This window comes from Mastigoproctus giganteus, chromosome 10, assembly GCF_048544385.1.
Source record: "Mastigoproctus giganteus isolate SK-2022 chromosome 10, ASM4854438v1, whole genome shotgun sequence".
NCBI lineage: Eukaryota > Metazoa > Arthropoda > Arachnida > Uropygi > Thelyphonidae > Mastigoproctus > Mastigoproctus giganteus.
The window spans coordinates 72,155,074-72,177,831 of NC_143584.1; the positions used below are offsets into that span (position 1 = coordinate 72,155,074).

At 35.8% G+C, this 22,758-nt stretch overlaps 1 protein-coding gene across 2 annotated transcripts in view; it reads left to right on the top strand.

Moving 5' to 3' along the window:
• Pcif1 (Phosphorylated CTD-interacting factor 1) overlaps positions 1-22,758 on the top strand; it is a 429,173-nt gene that overhangs the window by 152,995 nt on the left and 253,420 nt on the right. For both annotated transcript variants that reach the window (XM_090384018.1, XM_090384020.1), the window contains one exon: positions 14,783-15,014. In XM_090384018.1, coding sequence (XP_090240144.1) covers positions 14,783-15,014 — 232 coding nt within the window. The remainder of the gene's footprint in view (positions 1-14,782; positions 15,015-22,758) is intronic.

Here is a 22,758-nt window from a genome sequence, read left to right on the forward strand (position 1 = left end):
AAATATTGATACATTGTCATGTAATTCATCAGGGTACTGCACCTGACCATGTATCAGGAACTGCATTTCTATACTTGTCCATATCAGTAGAAGAAATGTGAAATAAAGCCAAAAAACAAAAAGAATAAAATTAGCACATTCTTTTACAGTATAGACCAGGTAGTCCCAACACAGTGTCAATGGTATGAGAATTATTATTAAGTTAAAAATAAGGATAAGGCTAAAAAATATAATTAAGTGTTTTCAGAGTGAGAAAAATATGTAGATTTTTTAGTAAATTTGGAAAAATATTTGTGTTGGAATTTTGTGGAAAATGAGAAGAATTAAAATAAATAGGAACAAGCATGTGATATTGGGAGAGGGATTAAATTGAGGATAGTAGGAATGTTCATATCACCCTCATATTACACTAATAGCTCTATGAATGGAAAGAAAGGTAGAAATAGAAAATATAAAAAAAGTACAGTAAACCCCCGCTATTCGCGGGGGTTACGTTCCTGAGAAATTCCGCGAATACTGAAAACGCGAATACTGAGTTATGGCGCCCATGGTAATAAAAGGGTTCCGTTCCAAAGTATGAAATATATAACAAAAATTAGTCTAAAATTTTGTCTGTACGTATTATGTGTATTTACCTACATAATATGACTATGTACATAGACAAACGTAGAGAGTAAGTACATAAAAAAAAAAAAAAGCATAAGGCATCGAAATGAAAATAAGAAACAATTTATTAAATGTAATACTGTACATATTTATTAGACATTTTAAAGAAACCTTTCAAAAACATATCAAGAACATGGGTTGCTGGGCGAAAAATAACCATATCGATTTTTAAATCTTTCAAACCAGCCTTTGCTGGCTAAAAAACTTATCCCACCAGTGCTTTCACCAGTTTCACTAAAGTGTTGATAAAGGTGTTTTGCCTTTTCACGAATGATGAGTGAACTTAACGGAATTTTATTTTGAGTTCGGTCTTCTATCCACAGATTTAAAGCCTTTTCCATTTTTTTCTAATTTCACATCACGAGTTATAGAACAAATTTTTGATGCAATTAGCGTGTTTTCACGGACACTAGGGCGGATTTTTTCTTCCGATTTCTTGATTGATCGTGCCGTTGACTCGTTGATTTTATAATGTTTTGCCACTGAGGAGACACTTTCACCATTAGAAATTTTGTCTAACAGTTTTACTCGCTAATGTCATCACCTTCTTTGATCTTTTCACAATTCCCTTTTTATTCGCGGCCATATTTTTGTAGGATTAGAAAAGAACTTGTCCACAATAAAGTCACTTTCTTTTAACTTTAACACGCTCAAAAAAGTCTGTTTACATTAACACATTGCAAAATGGTAGATTTTTCACTTTTGTAAACGTATCAATTAAAAGCAAGAGATGAAACCTTCTATGACAAGCGCATTACACATACTGAACAAGGATTAGCTTAAAACATCCGCGCTCGCGATTTTGTCACCCCCCACCCATTGAGCGCAGGACACTTCCTTTTTACACCTTTTAAGTTATTTTTACTCATTTTTAGAGAATAAAGCACAATTACAAAATGAGGAGGCACACTTGATACACATAAAGCTGTGAGCGTGTAGCAACTGAATAAACAACACCATAAAGGCAGAGACAACTCTATTAACACGTCACTAGCTCACATTTTACATTTCTGGGGGTTACTACCATAAAACAATAAAAACAATTTCCAGTTGCGTTCCTGCTAGTGGAATCTGTTATAAACTGGTAGTGAACTCTAATTGCATTTGCGATAATACCAATAGCTGGAATTGTGTTGGTTTTTACGTTATTATGGTGAAATGTGTTTCCCCTTCACTGCTATAAAAAAATAAATACATTTTCAGAATCTTCTCTTCATTCCTATCGTGTTGCGTTCAGTTGGGGTGATTCCGCGTTCGACTGCCATTTCTTATAAACACAAAGGCGAATCGTGTATAAGCGAATTCGGTTCGTGTTATATAAGATATCGTTCCCCTATTTATAAATCGTGTAAGATCAAATTAGTGTAGTGTAAACACGTGTTATACGACGACTGACTGTACTACTCTGTGGACTGGGCAAAATGATTTTAGCCACACCCATGTTTTTTTCATGGCGGAAAATGTTCACGGCGCTTTAAAATTCACATTTTTTTAGGTTTAAATCAGCGACCGCGAATACGCGAAACCGCGAATACAGATACTGTGAATAGCGGGGGTTTACTGTATAGAAAAAGTTATTAAAACATACTGAGCTTGCTGGTGTTGTTAAGCCCAACCTTTTAGTAAGGGCTCTGTATGTGTTAGTATAAAAAGGAGATGAATACCAAATGCTTGTTCTGCAGGAAAAAAGCAGGCAAAAAAATATCAGTCAAAACAAGCCTAGAAACAAACTGAAAATATAATAAGAATTATACTTTGTGTAATTTTCACCTCCACTATGCAAACTTTATCAGACTTATCTATTTTTACGTGCGTGCTTATATACTTTTGCATCCTTTACTGCTGCTTAGCACATTTTAGTGCATTTGTCATACCTTGCTTATTTATTTTATATTTTTATTTTTATTTTTTCCATAAACTGTAACTTTGTAAATTACATTTAATATATATACACTGGTGTTCAAAGAAAGTGCATCACCAAGGAATTTCACATTTTATATCCCTTTTTCGCAATGGTATGTCACATTAATGACTAGCATCACAAATAGAAATATAAACAAAAGATATTTATTAATAGTTAAGGCAAAGCTAAGTAATATTTGATAGGTGCTCTCAAAATATTCAAAAATGATCATTTGCAACCTTTATACAACAGTTTTTGTAAACACAACAATTATGGCTGAAATGTTATCAGAAGCCCTCAATTTGCTTCAGTTTTATCATTTTAAATGGAAAACAAAATGAAAAGTTCGCCAGAGACGGTTCAACTAAATATTTAGTTGAACATTTCATCTAAATATTTAGTTGAACTGCCTCTGGCCCTAATGACAGCAGCACACCGTCGAGGCATTGACAAGATCAATTTCTGGAGATAATCAACTGATGGTTCGTGGTTCCAAACACAAATTATGGCTTCCTGAAGTTCACGAAGGGTCTTTGGTTTCTTTCTGGCGACTGCAGATTCCACACAATACCAACAGTTCTCTATAGGATTCAGGTCTGGGTAATGGACCATTCTTTCAACCATTTTTTTCACCTGTAACAAATGTAAACACATTAGTGTCGAACCTCTAATGCAGAAATGAAGCTAAAGTAACTACAGAAGTACCTACTTACACTTTTCACCCGATAACAAGGAGCAGAGTCGTCCTGAAAGATGCAGTTACAAGGCAGGTTGAAATGGTCTCTAATGGTTGGCAGCAATTTGCCTTCCAATATAACCAGGTATTGGCATTTATGGAACCTTTTATAAACTGCAGGTGACCTACTCCGTGATACGAAATGCACCCCCATATCATTTGGCCGGTAGGGAATTTCAATGTAGACACTATACAGTCTTGATGGTATTCTTCACTATGTCTATGGAGAATCGTTTGTCACCCATCAGAGCCATGCAGGTTGAATTTCTTCTCATCCAAGAAAATAACAGACTTCCACTGCTCGGGGGTGCATTTGACATGAAAAGGAGGGGCATCTTCTTAGGAAGACGGGCTACATGTCCATTTTTGAAGAGGCAGCTTCTGACTGTTACTGCACTTGCTACCACTCTTGTATGTTCTTCCCATTCTCTTTTCAGCTCAGACGAAGGCATAAGCGCTTCAAAACGCAGTCCTGTTTTGGCATAGAGACTCGTTTGTGTCCGGTTCCTTTTTTCCTATCAGCAGAACCAGTATTCCTGAGTTTGGAGAGAAATCTACTCCCTGTCGACTGATTACAAGACACTCTAGAAGCAATATGATGGGTAGTACATCCTTCCTCACGTAAAGCAACAATAGCACTGTTTCTTCGTGGTGTCAACTGCACGTAACTCGCCATCTCGACACAAGCAAGTAATGACTGCAACTCTTGCAGAGCGTACTTATATAGCTGAAAGTAACAGCTGATGCAATGTTATGTCATCACCCATGCGTGTCAATCTTATCTGATTCAATCTGAAAAAAATATCACTGTCATTTTCGCCAGAAACTAGTGCGAATGACTGATTATCACTTGGCCATGGAACATCCTTTGGAGTGATGAAGCCCGCTTCTGCTTAAACGGACAAGTGAATACGCACACAGCTGTCACATTTCAGCAACATAAAACTCTCAAGTTATCCAAGAAGTCTCCAAAAGTGACAGTGTGGTACAGATTTACAGCCCCATTCATGAGTGGGGCATATTGTTTTGAACCGGTAACACCGACTGGACCCCGCACCTGTTCCGTCACTGGATAGCGATATTATGATATGTTGGCAAATTTCGCAATACCTGAGCTGCAACAATTCATGCAAGATGGTGCGCCACCCCACATCCACCGTTGTGTCCAACGGTGGATGTGGGGTGGCGCACCTTTACAGACGAACGGGTCATCAGCCGTTGTTTCCAGACATCTCGGCCACCGTGATCACTGGACCTCACCCCATGCGACTTCTGGTTGTGGGGTTTTTGAAGAACCAGGTGTATCGGGAAGGATGTCAAACTCTGGCAGATCTGAAGGACAGCATTAGATGTCATGTGCTGGCTATTCCAGTTGACATGTTACGTTCTGCTGTAGAAGATGCTGTTCTTTGAAAGAAAACTGTTGTTGACCAACATTTTCTAACTAATTTTTTTTCCCAATAAATGACAAGTGCTTTCTTTATTGTCCTCTTCAGTACGAGCCATAGAACTCGCTCCAGAGCCCTCTACATAGGGATACTTTAATTTTAAAAACCCTGTATGTATATTTTTTATTATTTTTTTTTTTACTTAATATAAACCAATTTATCATAACATTTTCGCAACTTTGACAATTGTATATATATTTTTCTCACAAGTTTAAGATGTACAATTTTCAATTTAGGTTCAGCAGAAGGCTTTATCTCTACATCTAGTCCATTAAATCAAGAATTTACTGTATTTAAAAATTTATTTGTATTAGTATTAGTATTAAAAGTGGCAAATGATGCATAAAAGCAAGCTTATAAAGCATCAGCAAAAAAGTAAAATAAATTAAACCTACACACTTCACCCATCCATACCCTCCAAGAATTTGTCTGGTTCTATATGCATACAATATAGAATGTATGTACATACATTCTGTACTTATATATAGTATGTATAGAATTGGAAGTATTATCCTATATGGATGAGTTAATTCAAATGTTATAAAAGTGACATCGACAGGGCAGATTTTTCAGATGAAATACTTCAGTTTAAAGATATATATAGAAGGAATTCTTTAAACTCTCTAATGAAATGTGAAATTTTATAATAAAAAAATATTTGTACATTTTATGATGTAGAAAAATTTGAGAAAATATCTCTTATTAGTAATTCTTCTAGAGAATTACCTTCATAGTTTTTAAATTTATGTTTATTTGTTCCCAAATAAATGTGCTTGCAATAATCTTTTCTTTTTTTCAGTAATGCCCAGAAAGTGTTTAATTCCACCCAACAATTATACTGTTTTTAAAAATAAAAAAATACCCTAAAGTAGTATTTCAGGTTTCATTATTTAAAAATTTTCTTCCTGGGATTCCTGTCTCCATATATGAATATTTTGTCTATGGCTTATAAGTTTATAAATGCGTTTCTACTCATGGGAATAGCCCTTAGCACTCCCAACCAGTCTAGTTTATCCTTCTTTGAACCCTCTCGAGAAGTTGTGGGTCCTCCTTTAGATGAGGCTTTCTGAATATGGTATTCCAAGCCTGGATTCAGCATCATTTTATAAAGAATAATAATAATATCTCTCTCTCACCTTGAGTAAAAATTCTATATATCATTCATAGTATGATGCTTGTATCATAACCCCTGAATCTTTTTCATCCTGTTTAATTCCATTCTGCTCCAAGTCCGTTTTAGGAATAAACTTTGGTTGCCATCTTTCAGACGATATGTTTTACTGATCTGAGTCATTTTGAAGCAGTGTAGCCTGGGCTTGATTGCCTATCATCACTCTTCCTAGCTTTAAATTATCAGTGAACTTCAACAGCTTTCCCTGCATACCCTCATCAGTAACATTGAGGGAAATCAGAAATGAGAGGGTATCTGCATCGAATCCTGATGCACTCCACTCATTCAATTAATCCACATTGAAGAATGCAAATTAATTACCATCCCCACCTCCTTTCATCCATCCCCTGTTCCATTCAAGTATCCTTTTGGTATGTATCCCATGTTCCAGTGGTTTATACGTTTGCATCTTTTGAGTCATTCTCATGGGAAAATGACTCAAAAGCCTTACTGAAATGTAATATACAACGATATTGAAATTGTTTCCAGCATATTTAATTGGATTTATCAGGCATGAAATTCCCTTCACAACTTTGTTTAGGTGCCTCAGAGACTTTTTATGACTTCACATTTGTTAAAATTCATTGTTAAACTCTATAGTATAAGAAACTACACTGAGTGGAGACTTCATCAGGTACACCAGTCTAATAGCAAGTAGATCCTGTTTTAGTCCTCAGAACAGCCTGGTGTCTTCATGACTTGGGCTAAAACGAGTTGTCGAAAATATGTGCCATAGGGGTGTTGGACCATATTAACTTAATTGCTTCCCACCTTTGTTGTAACTTGGATGGTTGATGATTATGAATCTCTACTCCAAAGTGTTCATTCCACCAAGAATTGCTCAATTGGATTAGGATCTGATTTTAGCACTGCAGTATGCTAAAATCACTGATGTTCCTGGAATCAGTTCTGTACAATTCTGGCCTTATGATACTGTTCGTTATGCTGTTGAAAGACTCCCATTCATAGGTGGATATACTGTAGCCATGAAAGGATGTGTTTTATCAGAAATAATTTTGAGATGACGTACAGCATCCAGATATTTCTCCAGAGGTATCAAGCAGTCCAATATAATAAAAAATACTCTCCACACTGTTATACCACTTACCAGTATTGTTGACACTTGGCTGGATGGATCCATTTTTTTTTTTTTTTTTTGGTAGTTGTTGGCGCATCGGCTTCTGTGGCCATAATGCACCTCCCAAGGTTTTTGCAGTACTTTGATCCAAGCCCGAGGCGGGATTCGAACCTGTGACCTTTGGGTTGCCAGGCAGGCACTTTACCCACCCGGCTAGCCCGGTCGGCACATGGATCCATGGACTCATGCTGTTTTTGTTATATTCTGGGCCTCCTGTCAGATTGAAATGACAAGAACCAGGATTCATCAGACTAGGCAATATTTTTCCTATTAATCACTATCTGGTGTTAATGCTCCTGAACCTACTGTAACTGATATGTCTCGATTTTTGCTTACACAAGCAGAACCCTTGTATAACAGTTGCACATACAGTTGAAGCTGTTAGAAGGCCTTTTCACCATAAATATTAATTTTAACAGAACAGATAATTATAGTTTGATAAAATGAAAAAAGGCATTTCTTTAAAAAAAATTAAATAAGTTTAATAGTGTTTTATCAGAAAAGTTAATTTAAAGATCAGAAGTTCTAATGTTTATTGTCAACAAAAACAGACTGTGCAGTGATTATTGATGAGCTTTCAATATTGATAAATTATAAAAATTCTGTTTGTTCAAGTTTGTTCTGTTAGTTCATAAAATTGGAGAAACTTGGTCTAATTATTTTTTTATTTTTATTTTTTTTTTTTATGAAAACCCCAAACACGAAAGGTATCAAAATCTATAGTACTTAGTACCGTGCATGGGTTGGAGAAGTATGGGGGGAGGGGGGTGCTGGAAACTTTGCTCTAGAGACTAAACATGGGTGTCACCACTTCAAGCCTCCAATAAGCAAAGTGGTGGTATTTCACCGGTTGATGAAAGTCATCTACCACCTACGATTGATATGAAAGTGGAAGGATGCCTATTTATCTATATTAAAGGAGAGAAATAAGAACTTTTTTTGCATTATTTCATAGATTTTTTTTTTTGCAGCAAATAGAACTTCAGTTATAAATAGTGACAAATAATTATATAGCATTAGCCCCCCAAAAAAATTATATGCCATCAGCTTCCTCCTCCAAAAAATTATATCATCATCCCCCCCCCCACTAAAAAAAAATTATATTCACCTGCTTATCCCTTCTAATAATTTGTCTAATTCTTCCTTAAATTTTTTCAAACTATCTGCTTTCACAACACCAGGTGGTTGTTTGGTCCATGTTTTATTTTGCTTCTGTCTTTATTGCAGTTGAGGGAGGGGGGGAGAAGAATCTTTGATATGCCAACTCTATTATCATACCAGATGTCAGTAAAGGAGTTTTCTCCCCAGTAATCCTGCTTGTCCACAAGGCACCAAATGATTTTATAAGGAAATGCTTATAAATTATTCAGACATGGAGAAGGCTTATATGGTTTATTGTCAACTTTTTTTTTTTATGTATTAACATTTTTTGTATTAACATGTCCATATTTTTAGCCCTTTTTGAAAGAATGGGTGAAACATTTACACTTCTCCGGTTCAAACCCCTAGAATCTAGTGATTGCTTCAGCAGTAATCCCTTGCTATATTCTTTAATATAATTGAATGCACCCAACTGCCCCAGGAGCCTTACTCTCTGTTTCTCTCAACCTGAATAGGTTTGCTGATAGGTGCTTTCTCAGAGATCATTGTCACTAATCTTACTGCAGTCTTTCTCTCTTATTCTCTGTTCTCCCTCCCCAATTAAAATGTGCTTTCAAATTATAAAAATGGGTGTAAAATACATAACCTGTTCAATTTATCTGCAGTTCTGCCTACATTGTCTGTGATTTTTCTATTTTGAACCTAAAGGGTACATTTAATTTACTGTCATCTTTTTTGCATTAACATATGAGAAAAACTCCTTGTCCCAATTTCTTGCTATTTTTCAGGATATGGTAAACAAGTGGTTACAATGCAGTGATTTCTCATAGTGTGTTTTTGCTTTTCTTACCTGATTGTTATATATCTACTTAGAGTTCTCATATGTAGCAGTGTAATGCAATAATATGTTACTATCCCATGTTCCCTTCCAGGTTTCCTTCTTTTGCTCTATAAGCTTTGCCAACTCTTTTACCATTGGTTTAGGCATCCTTGTTTTGTGATACTTTACCACTGGAACATGGCTCCCAAGATAATTTTGTTTAACTTTTTCCCACAGAGCATTCATATCCAGTAATCTGAAATTGCCACTCTATTTTATAGAATATAAGAAGACCCTCAATCTGCTATAGTTCTCTCTTCTTAAATTGAAACCTTTGCCTTTGACCAATGAAATTTCTTTGGAAACTACCTATTTTATAACACTATGGTCACTACCTGCTGTTGGCTCCTACATTATAAAATCTTTGATTATACTTGAACACTTAATGAGGACCAAGTCAAGTTTATTTGGGCCTCTTGTACATTTTATGACATGCTGAAATAACTAATAATTGTGTTCAAATTGTTCAAAAAACAGATCCCACATGGTGTATTGCATGACCACAAATTCTAGTCTATAAAAGGAGTAAGCATAATCCACCCCACTGTATCAGGCCTAGAATGTGTTTTGTGATGAGGTTTCTCACGAATGTTCTGAAGGAGAGTGCAAGTGGTACCCTGATACACATCTCTGAAATTTTCGGTATATATCCCGTATTCTCCCCATTTCCCTGACACCAATGCCTCCTCTGTAAAGTTCAGTAAAGACCCTTGTACTTGCTCTTCTCAAATGAAAACCATCTCTGTTAAATAAATTTTCTTTATCAATTAAGCTAGGCTGAGAGAAACTATCCCAATAAGCCTTGCAGGGTCCCTCAAGTATGGAATTAATCAACGAGGCTCTCATCACAAAAATCCCTTCTATCGTGTTTATGCAAAATTGCAGACAAGAACATTTTAATCTCATGAATTTTTGCAGTGGCCTTATACTTCTGGATCAGATCCTTAGTACATTTATGCTTTAAAATCATTACTATTCACATATAAAATCACACTCCTTTAACATCTTCAGTCTTAGCATCAGGGCTTCTTTTTTTTTTTTTACAGAAATTGTTCCCAGTTTTCCTTATGATTGAAAGCACTTAAAGTTATATCTTAAAAGAGTACACAAGACTATAAGAAATCATGAGAAAAATAATGAAAGAGAGGAGGATGTTACAAAATAACTTTTTTTGTGTGTGCAGTAGGAGCAGGTTGCCTGATGTTTTGTTTTGGAAGCTTCCTTACTCCCCATCAAGGTTATGGCTGGTCTGGAGGAGTAATTACAATGCACTGTCAATTGACTTCCCCCAGCTTACACCTGCTCACTGGAAAGAACACAGCACAGTTGGGGTCCAGTGTAACCTAGGGAAAATTGCTTCCAGCTTTCGAAGAACATAGACCCCCCCCCCGACAAGCATATCCAATGCATTATCCTCCAAACTTTACCCAATGGACTTCCCCCCCCCCCAAGTTCCTGAACCCATTCCCTGTCATAATTACATCAAAAACAACAGCTGGATCCATCCAGCTGTGCCACAGCTCACCTTACTTGGCAGCCATCAACACCATCAAACCACCAAATACAAAGACCTGTAGCAGGGATAGTCTTCTTCATGTGTTGACCCAACCTGCCCTCTGAGAGCTTCAGTTTCCAGCAGACATCATAGTGCAGAACAACTCCAACTGCAAGGATGTCATTCTACATTGGTAGGAAAACCCACATCTGTCCTCAGCTGTATCATCCCTTTAGGGTAGCTGCTGGACCATTTTAATGCATGGGTGCACCCAGCAGATGCCAGGGGCCTTGGCCTACTGGGGACCTCACTTGTTGATCTTAAATAATTTTTTAAAAGACCCTCTGTCCCATATGTTACGCTGCGGCTGAAAGCACTGCAAACACAGACATAATGACATATGAATAATGTTTTTGGCTTTCTAAACTCATGTAAATGAGAAAACATTTTTAATGTATTTCCAAATATTGAAATTGCAACGAGAATTTTTTTTGAGCATGATTGTGACAAATGCAGGTGGTGAACGTTCATTTTCAGAGTTAGTTTATAAAGAATGAATGTAGAAATAATATTAACCAGTCGAGTTTAAATCATTTAATTTTAATGGCAATAGAGAATGAGCTTTTACAAAAAAACGGTTTTAATAATGTCATCCAAAAGTTTGCCACTTTGAAATAGCGAAAACAACTTTTGTAATTTTTGTAAAAAAAACCTTTTCTTAAAGTTGTTCATAGGTATATTCTTCATATTTTGAACAAATTTCATATGAATTAAAGATTTCAAAAAATATAAAAATAAATTTAAAATTTAAAAAAGATAAATAAATAAAAAAAAAGGAAGAAAAAAACTCCAACTATGCTCCATCACCACATCAAGGTTTCCACCTTGATGTGGTGATGGAGCATAGTTTCCAGCAGCTCTTTTAATACATAGGGTTAGGAATGCGACTAAAAGAGACCCAGAATAAAATTAATCAAAATTTAAACTGAATAGGGGCCACATTTGGAAATTCGTGTGGGTGGGGGCAAATGTTCTTAAAACGGCCCTGGGTAGCTGATGTGCTTTTACAGCAGTCAATGGGGTCTGGAACTCCTCATTACCTCCATATGGTCTGAACATGCAATAGCCTTTTTCTGGGACTTCCCTCAATCATTCTGCTATCCGATAGTAGTGCAGACAACCTCTACAGCTGCAAGGACTTTGTTCTGATAATATTCAAGCATTTTAAAAATAATTTTTTAAAAATAAAACACTTTCTGTAGCACCTTCAACATTTTTCATCACCTCTCTTATTTAGGAGTTTTGGCTATTATCTCCCTTATTATCTTGACTGACAGTGAGAAAAATATTCAAAAACCTGTGTACTTCAACAATTGTACACTAACCAGACTCTTCTGTGGCACGAAGCCATAGTATGTAATGATTCAATGTGCAGGCATAAAATGTAAATAGTGTATGGTTCAATAAGTGGACGCTACAGATGTTGCTAATTTTAAATTCATGTTTTTTAGCACATGATTATCAAGGATAGGCTTCACTTGATCCTGCATTTTTTCTGTTGCACAGTAATAACAGAGATATCTGGAATTTTCAATGGAGGAATCAAAGAAAACACTTGTTGAGAGCTGTTGGGAGTTCCAGCCATGTAGACTGAGTAGACAGAAAGATAATTCACGTGGGGATCTTGAAGACCATGCATGCCTGGATCTTCTCAGGTAAAATTGTTCTCACGGATTCCTTTTAAGAAGTTCGGGGTATTATCTTTCTTTTTAACTTGATTGATAGTGACTGAAATATCAATTGAAAGACCTATGTGCTTCATCAATTGGATGCCAGCCAGACTCTTCTGTGATATAAAACCGCTGTCATAAAAATATAAAGGCTTGATTGAACACGAGAATTGCTGCTAATTTAAAAATTTTTCATCATATGCGTATATTATTGAGAATATGCAAAACTTGATCCTATATTTTTTTCTGTTTGTGTGATAAATAGTAGAAATGTCTGAAATTTTCAGTGGAGAAACCAAAGAGAACATGTTTGTTGACACCTTTTGGGAGTTTCAGCTGTATGGATATGGACTGGACAAATAAAGAGCATGACATTACCGAAATTTGTATGAGATCTTGAAGACCGTATACACTAGGATCTCAGTTAAAATTGTTCTTATGGATCTCTTTTAATTTCTTGTGTGTTCTTTTAAAATATTTCTACTCCTGGATAACATGTATTATATATGCAAAATTATATGAACCAAAGTATTCTGCATGTGGTGATTCATTATTAGGGCCAAGTGAGTTGACAGTTTGTGACTTGGCACAATATTAGACATTTGAGTATCTGCCAAACCCTCAGTGTTAGTACTTTCTGTGAAATCACCTTGCTTCCTCAGAGATTTAGTGATTTTCTATTTATCTAGCATCATTATTTATTTAACTGGCTGTTTTTTAATCTGATAATAAAGTTTTACAACAGTGGAATTCTTACTTGCAAAGTTTTCACAAAAATTATGGAAGCTATGGCCATATTTATATTAAGCTATAACTATTTAAATAAATACAAAAATAAGCCAAGTTAAATCATTAGGGCACTTGAAACAATTCCTTTATTATAATACTGAATGTAAAATAAGCAAAAACACACTTGAAACTATCTCAAGAGCTTACCAAATTAAATAAGCTTACATTTCTGACCTAGCCAGATAGCCACCTCCCAGAGGGGAGATTGTGCCTATAATTCCAGTGGGAGAAATCTTGTTTCAGTATGGGAATACAAAAATAAAAGTATCCCATCCCAGTGGGGATATATATCTTTCTCTTCCAAAAAAGTACATGGTAAATTTGGTTTGGATCAGAGTGTGAACATATGCATTCTGTTGTTTGTTGTTGTTATTTGGTTTTTAGGAGCATTATGCCCAGTCATAAGATCTGTGACTGCCCTCATGACAACTGAGCATGTTTGGGACCTACTGGTAATGGACATTTGATGCTATGACCATCCACCTGACAATGCGTTGACATTACTGGACTCTGTGCAACACTACCACAGGACAACCTGCAACACCTTGTGGATTCCACACCAAGATGACAAGATATTAGATAAGTGTTTCTAATGCAAAGCCAACTCAAAATTTGGCTTTGCATTAGAAATATTTGTGTAATTCCATTGGCAGCCATCTTGTTTCATTATGGCAATTCAAAAAAGTACTCTAATAAGGGTGTATACCCCTTGCTCCCTGCAAAAAAGTTTGCAGAATAATGCTGCAAACAGTGGGTTCTAAATGGATAATACTTATATTAAATGGTAGCCATGGTGGATAAAAATTAAACTATCCTCATTAGGGTGGTCAAGTTCTCCCCTTATATGCGTGGTGAATATATTTTTGATCAACAGTAAACAAGTATAATTAGGTTGGGATAAAGGCGCATGCACACACACACACATGGGCTTTGGAAACTGGACTGAAAAAACTTGTGTTTAGTAGTTAAATTGAAGAAGAATGGTTGCAGAATTGGTGCGGAAATTATCCTTCAACCAGGCTTGTTATTGAATTTTAGGAGCATTAGCAACTAAGGCCATATTGCTCCGGGGGATATGTGGTGGTCATTCCCTGACCTTTCTGCATCCTCCGTATTTGGTGTTCACAGGCTCAAACCCCGGTCTAATCAAGAAGCGTGTGCTACGCGCTGCTGCTTCTGTCCACCTGGCTACGGAGGCACCCCTTCAGCCAGGCAATTTGATTGCTGGAATAAACTTCCACCCATTGCTGTGGAAGTAAATATATAAATACATTTAATGAGGAATGTTGAAATTATTGGAAAGGATAGGTAAATGAGGTGAGTAAAAGTTTGTTTTATATTATTATTATTATTATTTTTTTTTGGCTGATACTTTATAAAAGATGGCAACTGTGCACTGGTGATTTCTTTGGTTATGTTACTTATATGTACACAAATTGTACTGAAAATTTTGAGAAACTCAAGCAGTTACCCTTAAATTTTTAAGGCTTTCAGTTATGTTTGATAGAAAGGCCTAAATATCATACATTTGACATTTTTTGAGTGAAAGCAACATGCATTTTTAATAGTGTAATTAAGAATAGAAACAAATAGCGAAAGGATTAATTTAATAAAGGCTTCTTTTGTTGCTTTGAATTATTAGGTGACACAGAAAAATTTTGAAACATTAATTTTTACTAAAATAACTGTTGTGTAATCAACATTTTGTCCTGTTGATATATATAGGTATTGATGCACCTAAAGAGTCTTTCAACAGGTGGCTAATGGAAAGAAAAGTAATTGACAGAGGTTCAGATCCATTACTACCAGGAAATTGCCATCCTGAAGTGTCTCAGTCAATGTTTCGGGAAATAATGTATGATATACCCATAAAGCTTGTTCGTCCAAAATTTTCAGGAGATGCTCGCAAACAACTCTCAAAATATGCAGAAGCAGCAAAGAAGATGATTGAATCAAGGTATTATTAAAGTCATGCTGCTAGTCATTTATCATTTCATTTATTTGTATTCATTAGGATTTTTTGTTGTTGTTCAAATTGAAAAATATTTTAAGTTAAAGTTTTACAATGTGACATAACTCTTTGAGTCTTTATTTATTATCAGTAATTCACCAAATAGTTTTATTGGTTTTATTTTGAGATACATTTAAATATATCTCAAATGATTTTCTCATATAAAATAATATAATGAGTGGTTGCTGTGTTGTAAATCAGACTGTCATGGCTCCAGGTGCCAAGTGATCTGTGTGCTCATTAAAGCAAACCTTCTAAAGAGCTTTTGCCATATACAGATTTTTTTTTGTTCTGAATACAATTTTCCTCATTTTTTATTGGAGTAGTTCTTTTGTGCTACAAGAAGTAGGCAAAGGCCCAGAAAGGAAAGAACCTTTCTGTTTCTTTCTCTTTTATCACTAACACAAGTAACAGCTGCTTGATCACTTTGTGGCACTGCTCTTGCCTCTCCATAACAGGGCCTGAAACCTGGAAGGAAAAGTTATCTTCTAGGGCTAAAAAGAGCAATGATGGAAAACAAAAATTTCTCTTTGCTGAAGGCTGCATATTCACTTGTAGATCTGCAAAAACCTGATTTTGACAATCCAGCATGAAAGAGGATGAAAACAGATGTACCTCAAATGGAATTTCCAACTTTAATTATACTACATTCACTAATGAATCAATCACTAGGTACACTGTCCCATTTCTATATTCAAAAATGCTTAGAAAGTGTAGCTGGATCACCTAAAATGGTTGAAAACTCAAATCTGGCAACTTATTATTCGAAACCATCAGCCCCAGACATTCCGAGTCTCTCCTGAAACTTGCGTAATTTGGTCGGGTTGCTACCAAGGTATTCCTCATGCCACCCTTCAAAAATACACCTCCAGAGGTGTATTTTTGAATGGGACCTTCTAAACATCTCAGAGGAGGAGATTGTTCAAGAACTACAGGACAAGAAAATTACTCAAGCAGCAAGGTGGATGATATTCAAGAAAGATGGAGAATTTGTTCCTACTTGTAGCATCTTTCTTACTTTCTCTACACTGAACCTTCCATCAGTAAAAGCTGAATACCTAAACTGCCACATCCATTCCTATATACCCAACCCTATATGGTGCTACAAGTATCAGAAGTTTGGGCATTCCCAAACTCTGCTGAGGAGATTCAGTGTGCTAAAACTGTGGATCAAAAGGACATGTTCATATTGTTTGCAATGCCGAATCATCATGATGTCCAAACTGTATAGGCAACCATCCAGCCTTTTCTAAATCTTGTGATCAATGGAAGCTGGAGAAAAATTCTGTGCCAAGTACATAATGTGTCCTGCTGCTAGCATATTTGACGTGTTTTACATTTAAGATTTAAGGCAGGCATTAAAAATGTTTTAATTTTGAGATATTAATAAAATTCGTGGATAATAATATAACAGTGTTTTTATTTTATTAATAATAATTACATATTGGTTACTGAAAGTATTGGTCTGTAATGACTAAAGTAGGAAATATAATTTTTACATTGAAGAGTTGTTCTATAGTTGTTCCATAACATGTAGTATTTATTGAAAGATCTGATGACATGTCCAAGTTGAAGAATGTTTTCATAAATTTGCACAACTCTTTTCGATCCTCAGAGTTTAATTTTAAATAAAAAATTACATTCAGTCTGAAAACACCAGGTGACTTGAAACCATATGCATTTTCGAATTAATGCATTTCCCAGTTTCCAAAAGTTTTTTTGTGCAAAATATCCCAAAACATACATATGCTAAAGAATCCGAGAGATACCATACAGCTTCAACTCAAACAGATACATCATTTCCCCCAAAAATGTCAATTTTCAAATGGGGTTGATCACTGCTATCATCTGCATCAGTCAACAAACTAGATAGAATGAACAATAATCCAATCTCAATACTACCTAATGCTCAATCAGTTCTGGTAACACCAGACCAAATTGAAAATCCAGATTATGTTAGAAATAAATCATCTGATACCACAGCTATGGATATTGCAGAGAAAAATTATGATGAACCCATTATAGATCTTTATTAAAGATGACATGAACAAACATCCATTCTTCCCAAAAAAGGAAAAAAATAAAAATTGACCATTGCAAGCAGAGCACCTCTAAAAAGCAGACAGATTCTAATTCGAAACCTAAACAATGAACAACATAGTACAAGGTATGTTAAGGTATGTTCGTGTCGGACGGCACCTGGGATTTCTCCCATCTCCGCAACAACATAGTACAATGGAATTGCAGCAACAATGGTGGCATCAACGAGTTAATAAATCTTAGTAAATTAATAAGAGGAGTTTACCTCAATATAGTACGTGGAACACTTCCGTATGATACCCTCCAGAAATTAAAACGAAAAAAACGAAAAAATCGACAACTTACCGGTACATTAAAGTAAAATATAAATAATTAAATAATTAAAGTAAAATATAAATAATTAAATAATCAATTTAACACAATTCAAAATCAATTCAAAACAATTAAAATTCAAATTAACGCAATTAAAATAATCTAACGAAAATATTCAAAACGATTTTCCTTCCTGAAGCTGACAATGCTTTTCGACTGACTGTCGTGATCACAGGAATGAAAATTACCGAATCAGGCTAAACCTGCAACTTAAATAGTGATTATATGTCTTCCCGCATGCGCGTAAAGGTCCACGCATCGGAGATCAAATATGGCCGCCGAACATTAACAGAATTCTCGTGTAATTTAATTTCAACGGTTTCTGCAATTAATAGTCGCGTATAATTACGTTGAACGTTAAGTATTTTGGCCTCGTTAAATAAAAAAGTATGTTTTTCGTTAATGGCATGAAAGGCTAATTCTGACGCTGCTGAACGAGAAGCACGAACTGAGGCTTCGTGTTGATTTACACGAATATTAAGAGAAAACCGCGTCGAACCCTGGTAAGACGAGTCGCAATCACCGCAAGAAATGTTGTATACTAGATCATTAATTTGTGTAGCGAACGCGGAAAGAACCGAGCGATTGTTCAGTATAGTGTGTAACTTCCGTATAGGCCTAGCTATAATTTTAAATTCGGTATCTTTAAAGAATCTGTTAAGCTGTTTGTGCCACTGTTCAACATATGGGACAGAAATAAAGTATTTTTTGATATTACTATTGTTGATTGGTGTAGTATTTTTTATCCTATCCTTAGCTTGTACCCTAATTCGATTTATTGTGTTAATGGGATAACCCCTGTTCAAGAATCTGCTAGTTAATATTTGTATTTCTGAGTCCAAAGCAGAATCCGTCGTTGAATATTTATAGGCATTTAGAAATTGATTAAAGATAATCGATCTTTTGTAGGTGAACGGGTGGTAGCTATTATAATGTAGAAGCATACCGGTGTTTGTGGGTTTTCGATAGATGCTAAATTGTATTTTGTTCGAGTCCCGGGTAAGCGTGAAATTTAGAAAGTTTAATGACTTAGTATCCGTATCTTCCCTTTCCAATGTAAATTTGAGTCTAGAATGAATATTATTAAACGAATGTAAAATGTCTTGGATAGTACTACTATCAGTAATAACTAGAACATCGTCTAAATACCTCCCATAGTATGTGATATGGGGACGAAAAGGTGTCAAATGTATCTGCTCAATCGTTGAGAGATAGATCTCTGACATTAAGCCACTCAGGCTCAAACCCATTGGTAATCCAAAAATTTGTTTGTACACCTTGTCTCGAAAGGTGATGTAGTTAGCCTCAACTAATAGTTTAATTAAGTGAAAAATTTCCTTAATGGGCAGCTTCGTATAATTAATCGGTGTCGAGTTTTTATTTAACATATCCCAAATAATATCTAATGTGTATTCAACGTTTACATTCGTATATAATGAGGTAACATCTAATGAGAATAAATTGTCATTGTCGCCGAGTCTACAGTCTTTAAGATTATTAAATAATGTATCGTAATTCTTAATCCCAAATTGTATAACCTGTCTAAAAGGTTTTATAATATTATATACATGTGTGGCTAAGGCTGAAAATGCCGAGTTCCTGTAGGAAACAATAGGTCGAATCGGAAATCCAGGCTTGTGTAATTTTACCTGACCAAAAAGTGCAGGAATATTGTGTGTTCTGGACTTCAATTCCTTCAACTGAACCATAGTAATGTAGTCGTTTTTACGATATGTGGTTAACGTTTTATTGTATTGATTTACCAAATTGGTAAACAGTGCCGGGTCCACTTCACGATAAGTGGAGGTATCAGATACAACTGAATCTAACTTATTAATATAATCATGTTTATCTAGTATTACCACTGTATCTCCTTTATCTGCCCTCTGTATAATAATGTCCTTATTTTCTCGAAGTTCTCGTAAAGCTGAACTGTCATGTGTATTCAATTTAGGAAGTCGCGTTTCTTTTATGTTATTCACTACTTGGTTAACTTGTTGAATAAATACATCTTTTTGTGGAGCACTACGAAGTCCAAATTCAATATCAATTACGCATTGTTTTTTTGGCAGCTTTCGAGGTGGTAAATTATAATTTAATCCTTTGGATAAAAGTGAAATCTGGTCCTGCGATAGTGTACACGAGGAAAGATTTGTAACCTGTTGATATGTCGGTTCGTTGGATACTGGGTGAGGGGGTGTTCGTGAACTAGCCGACATATTCTGTGGTAGTGCGTTATGTGTCTGTGGGGGGGATGTCACCCAACTCGTGTGAACTTGGTCGCAAGCTCGCGACAATGTGTTAGAATTCGCATGAACGTGTCTTGAACTATTCGATAATGCTTGCAACTTATTAACATGTCTGTTTTTTATTTCTGAGGCTTGTGCTTCCCGTCGCAAATCTATGGAGGTCTTCAATACAGACCAATCGTTCGGATGTAGATAATTTTTTCATTTATCGCGAAGCTTCCTAACCTGGGAAAGGTATTTTTGTTTATCCGAATATCGAGATTTTAAGGCAAGCTTAACAATATTACGTGATGTCGCCAGTGATAGTTGTTTTATGCCTGAAATTTTTTGATTTAAATTCACCCTGGCAAACTTTGGAACGATGTTGTTTTGAAGGCAATATTTTAGGAAAGAAATATGGTAACTTTGGGCCGAGTACCTTAGTGTAGATTTAATGTAATTTTGTACCAAGCAATTCAAAAAATCTCCCATAATTGTGTGTATCGATTGTATACTACTGGAGAGGTAAACTCCTCTTATTAATTTACTAATATTATTATCAACGTAGAACATATTGAGTATTACAGCTCTGATTCATACTATCTAGTTAATAAATCTGTATAATCCAGTCAGTATCTGCCTACAAGAGACAAATCTAACACCTCAAGTATCACTTTGGTTAAATACTATACTCTGTTCTAAAGCAGACTGGACTAAAGCCGACCGGGCTAGCCGAGTGGGTAAAGTACCCGTCCGGCAACCCAAAGGTCGCGGGTTCGATTCCCGCCTCGGGCTTGGATCAAAGCACTGCAAAAACCTTGGGAGGTGCAATATGGCCACAGAAGCCGATGCGCCAACAACTACCAAATCAAAAAAAAAAAAAAAAAAAAACTGGACTAAATATATCATCCATGTCTCTTTTGATCATCACATCATTGAGTCTTCTCCTACCGATACCATCACCGAGCATATCATAATACAGATACTATCAGCTGGAGTTGCTGCAACAGCTGCCATCCTGCATTCTCAATTAAGAAACTGTAGTTTTAACATTCTAGTTTCTTAATTCCACTTGTAGTCACTGGCGGAATTAAAATTGTAACAAGATGAAAAGAGAGAAAAAAAGAAGCATGGAACTTATTCCACAATATCCCACCACTGCCAACCTTGTTTATTATAAGAGACTTAGAGCCAAATCATGTTACATCTGGCAGAAAGCTAAAAAGGACTCTTGGATAAAATGTGCTTCCTCAGTCAACAAAAATACTGATGCCAGAATAATTTGGAAAAAAAAATAAGGCAGCTAACTGGTAAATACCTTATGTTACCTTCACCCTTCTTAGCTGGAATCAGTAGGAGATTTCTACTCCTGCAGAGATTGCAAATCTATTAGGAACCTTTTGTCTCTGAATTGTCTGCTTCATATAAGCCATCATTTCAAAAACTTAAATGCTGAAGCTGAGAAATCCAGCACTTCAAAGTTACTTGTCCTTTATCCTATAACCAACCACTCACACTATCTGAACTGAAAGAATCCATAAATACCTCTAGAAATGGTGTTGCTGGCCCTGACAGAATTTACTCTGGAATGCTTAAACATCTAAACCAGAAATCTCTGTCCGCATTGCTGAACTTTTACAATCAGATCTTCTCTGAATATACTTTGTACATTCCCCAATTCCTGGCAACACTCCTATGTAATATCTATCTCTAAACCGGAAAAAGAACGTTCGATTCCTAACAACTATATATATCAATTTCTCTAACTAGTTGCTTGAGTAGAGCTTTGGGAAAAAATGGCCCACCTCTGACTCACTTGGTGCCTTGGATCCTGAATCATAAATCAGTAATACTCAGTTTGGCTTTCAAAAGAATAGCTCTTCCTTAGATCTCATGGTAAAGGCTAAATCAAATAAAAGAAATGCATTCCTCAGAAATCAACATTTGGTCATGATATTTCTTGATATTGAGAAGGCTTTTGATACCACATGGTGTTATGGCATCTTAAGGGATCTCCATTCTTGATATGAGGCCATTTACCATATTTTATTCCTTCACCCATAGGTCTTTCAAAATTCAATACCAGCAGGTTCTGTCTCAAAAATACATACAAGAAGTGGTTCCATAAGACTCTGTTCTCAGCATGACTCTATTTGCAATACGAATAAACAATATCACAAACAGCATTCCAAACTTTGTTGACTCATATCTCTATGCTGATGTTTTTCCTTATCCTGTTATTACCAGAATATTAGCTGTATTGAGAGGCATTTACAAATATCAATAAATAACATTAAACTGTGGAAGACACAGAACGGATACAATCAAACTACAGGTTTATAGCCATGCATTGCTGTAACAAGAGCAAAATGCATCCTAAACCCGAGTTACACTTGGACAATCACCCTCTTTCAATTGTAGCAGTATTCATCTACTAGGGCTAATTTTTAATAAGGAGCTAAACTTCCAAGAGCAGTCAAACATCTATGAACTACTTGCTTTAATAAAATGAACATACTGGTTCATCTCAAGTACATCATGGAATGCAGATCATTATAGCCCACTCCACTTATATAGGTTCCTAATTAGATCTCAGCTAGACTACAGAGTACCTGTTTATGACTGCTAGGGAGGGTACCTTAGCACATCTTGTCCCTATCCAACATTCTGCTCTTAGGATTGCCCTAGTTGCATACAGGACATCCCCAATTCAAAGTCTATATGTTGAAGCTTGTGAACCTGCACTCACTATTAGAAGAAAGATGTTACTGATGAAATACTCAGCTAAAATTAAAAGCCTCCCCACTCATCCTATTTGGCCACGACTATAATCTGAAATTCCTGAGAAGTAGCTTTTGCAAACATTTTATACGTGACAACAAGCTGCCATTTGCCTCTGAAACTATTAGCTCTTTCAGTGTGCTTATCATTTTACATTTTTAGAAAAATTCATGTTTAGATTATCACCTATATAAGCCAAAATATTTTTCATGTTTCATTTTTACAATTTTCTGCAATTAGTGGGGCTTTCCCATGACTTTTGGTAAAAT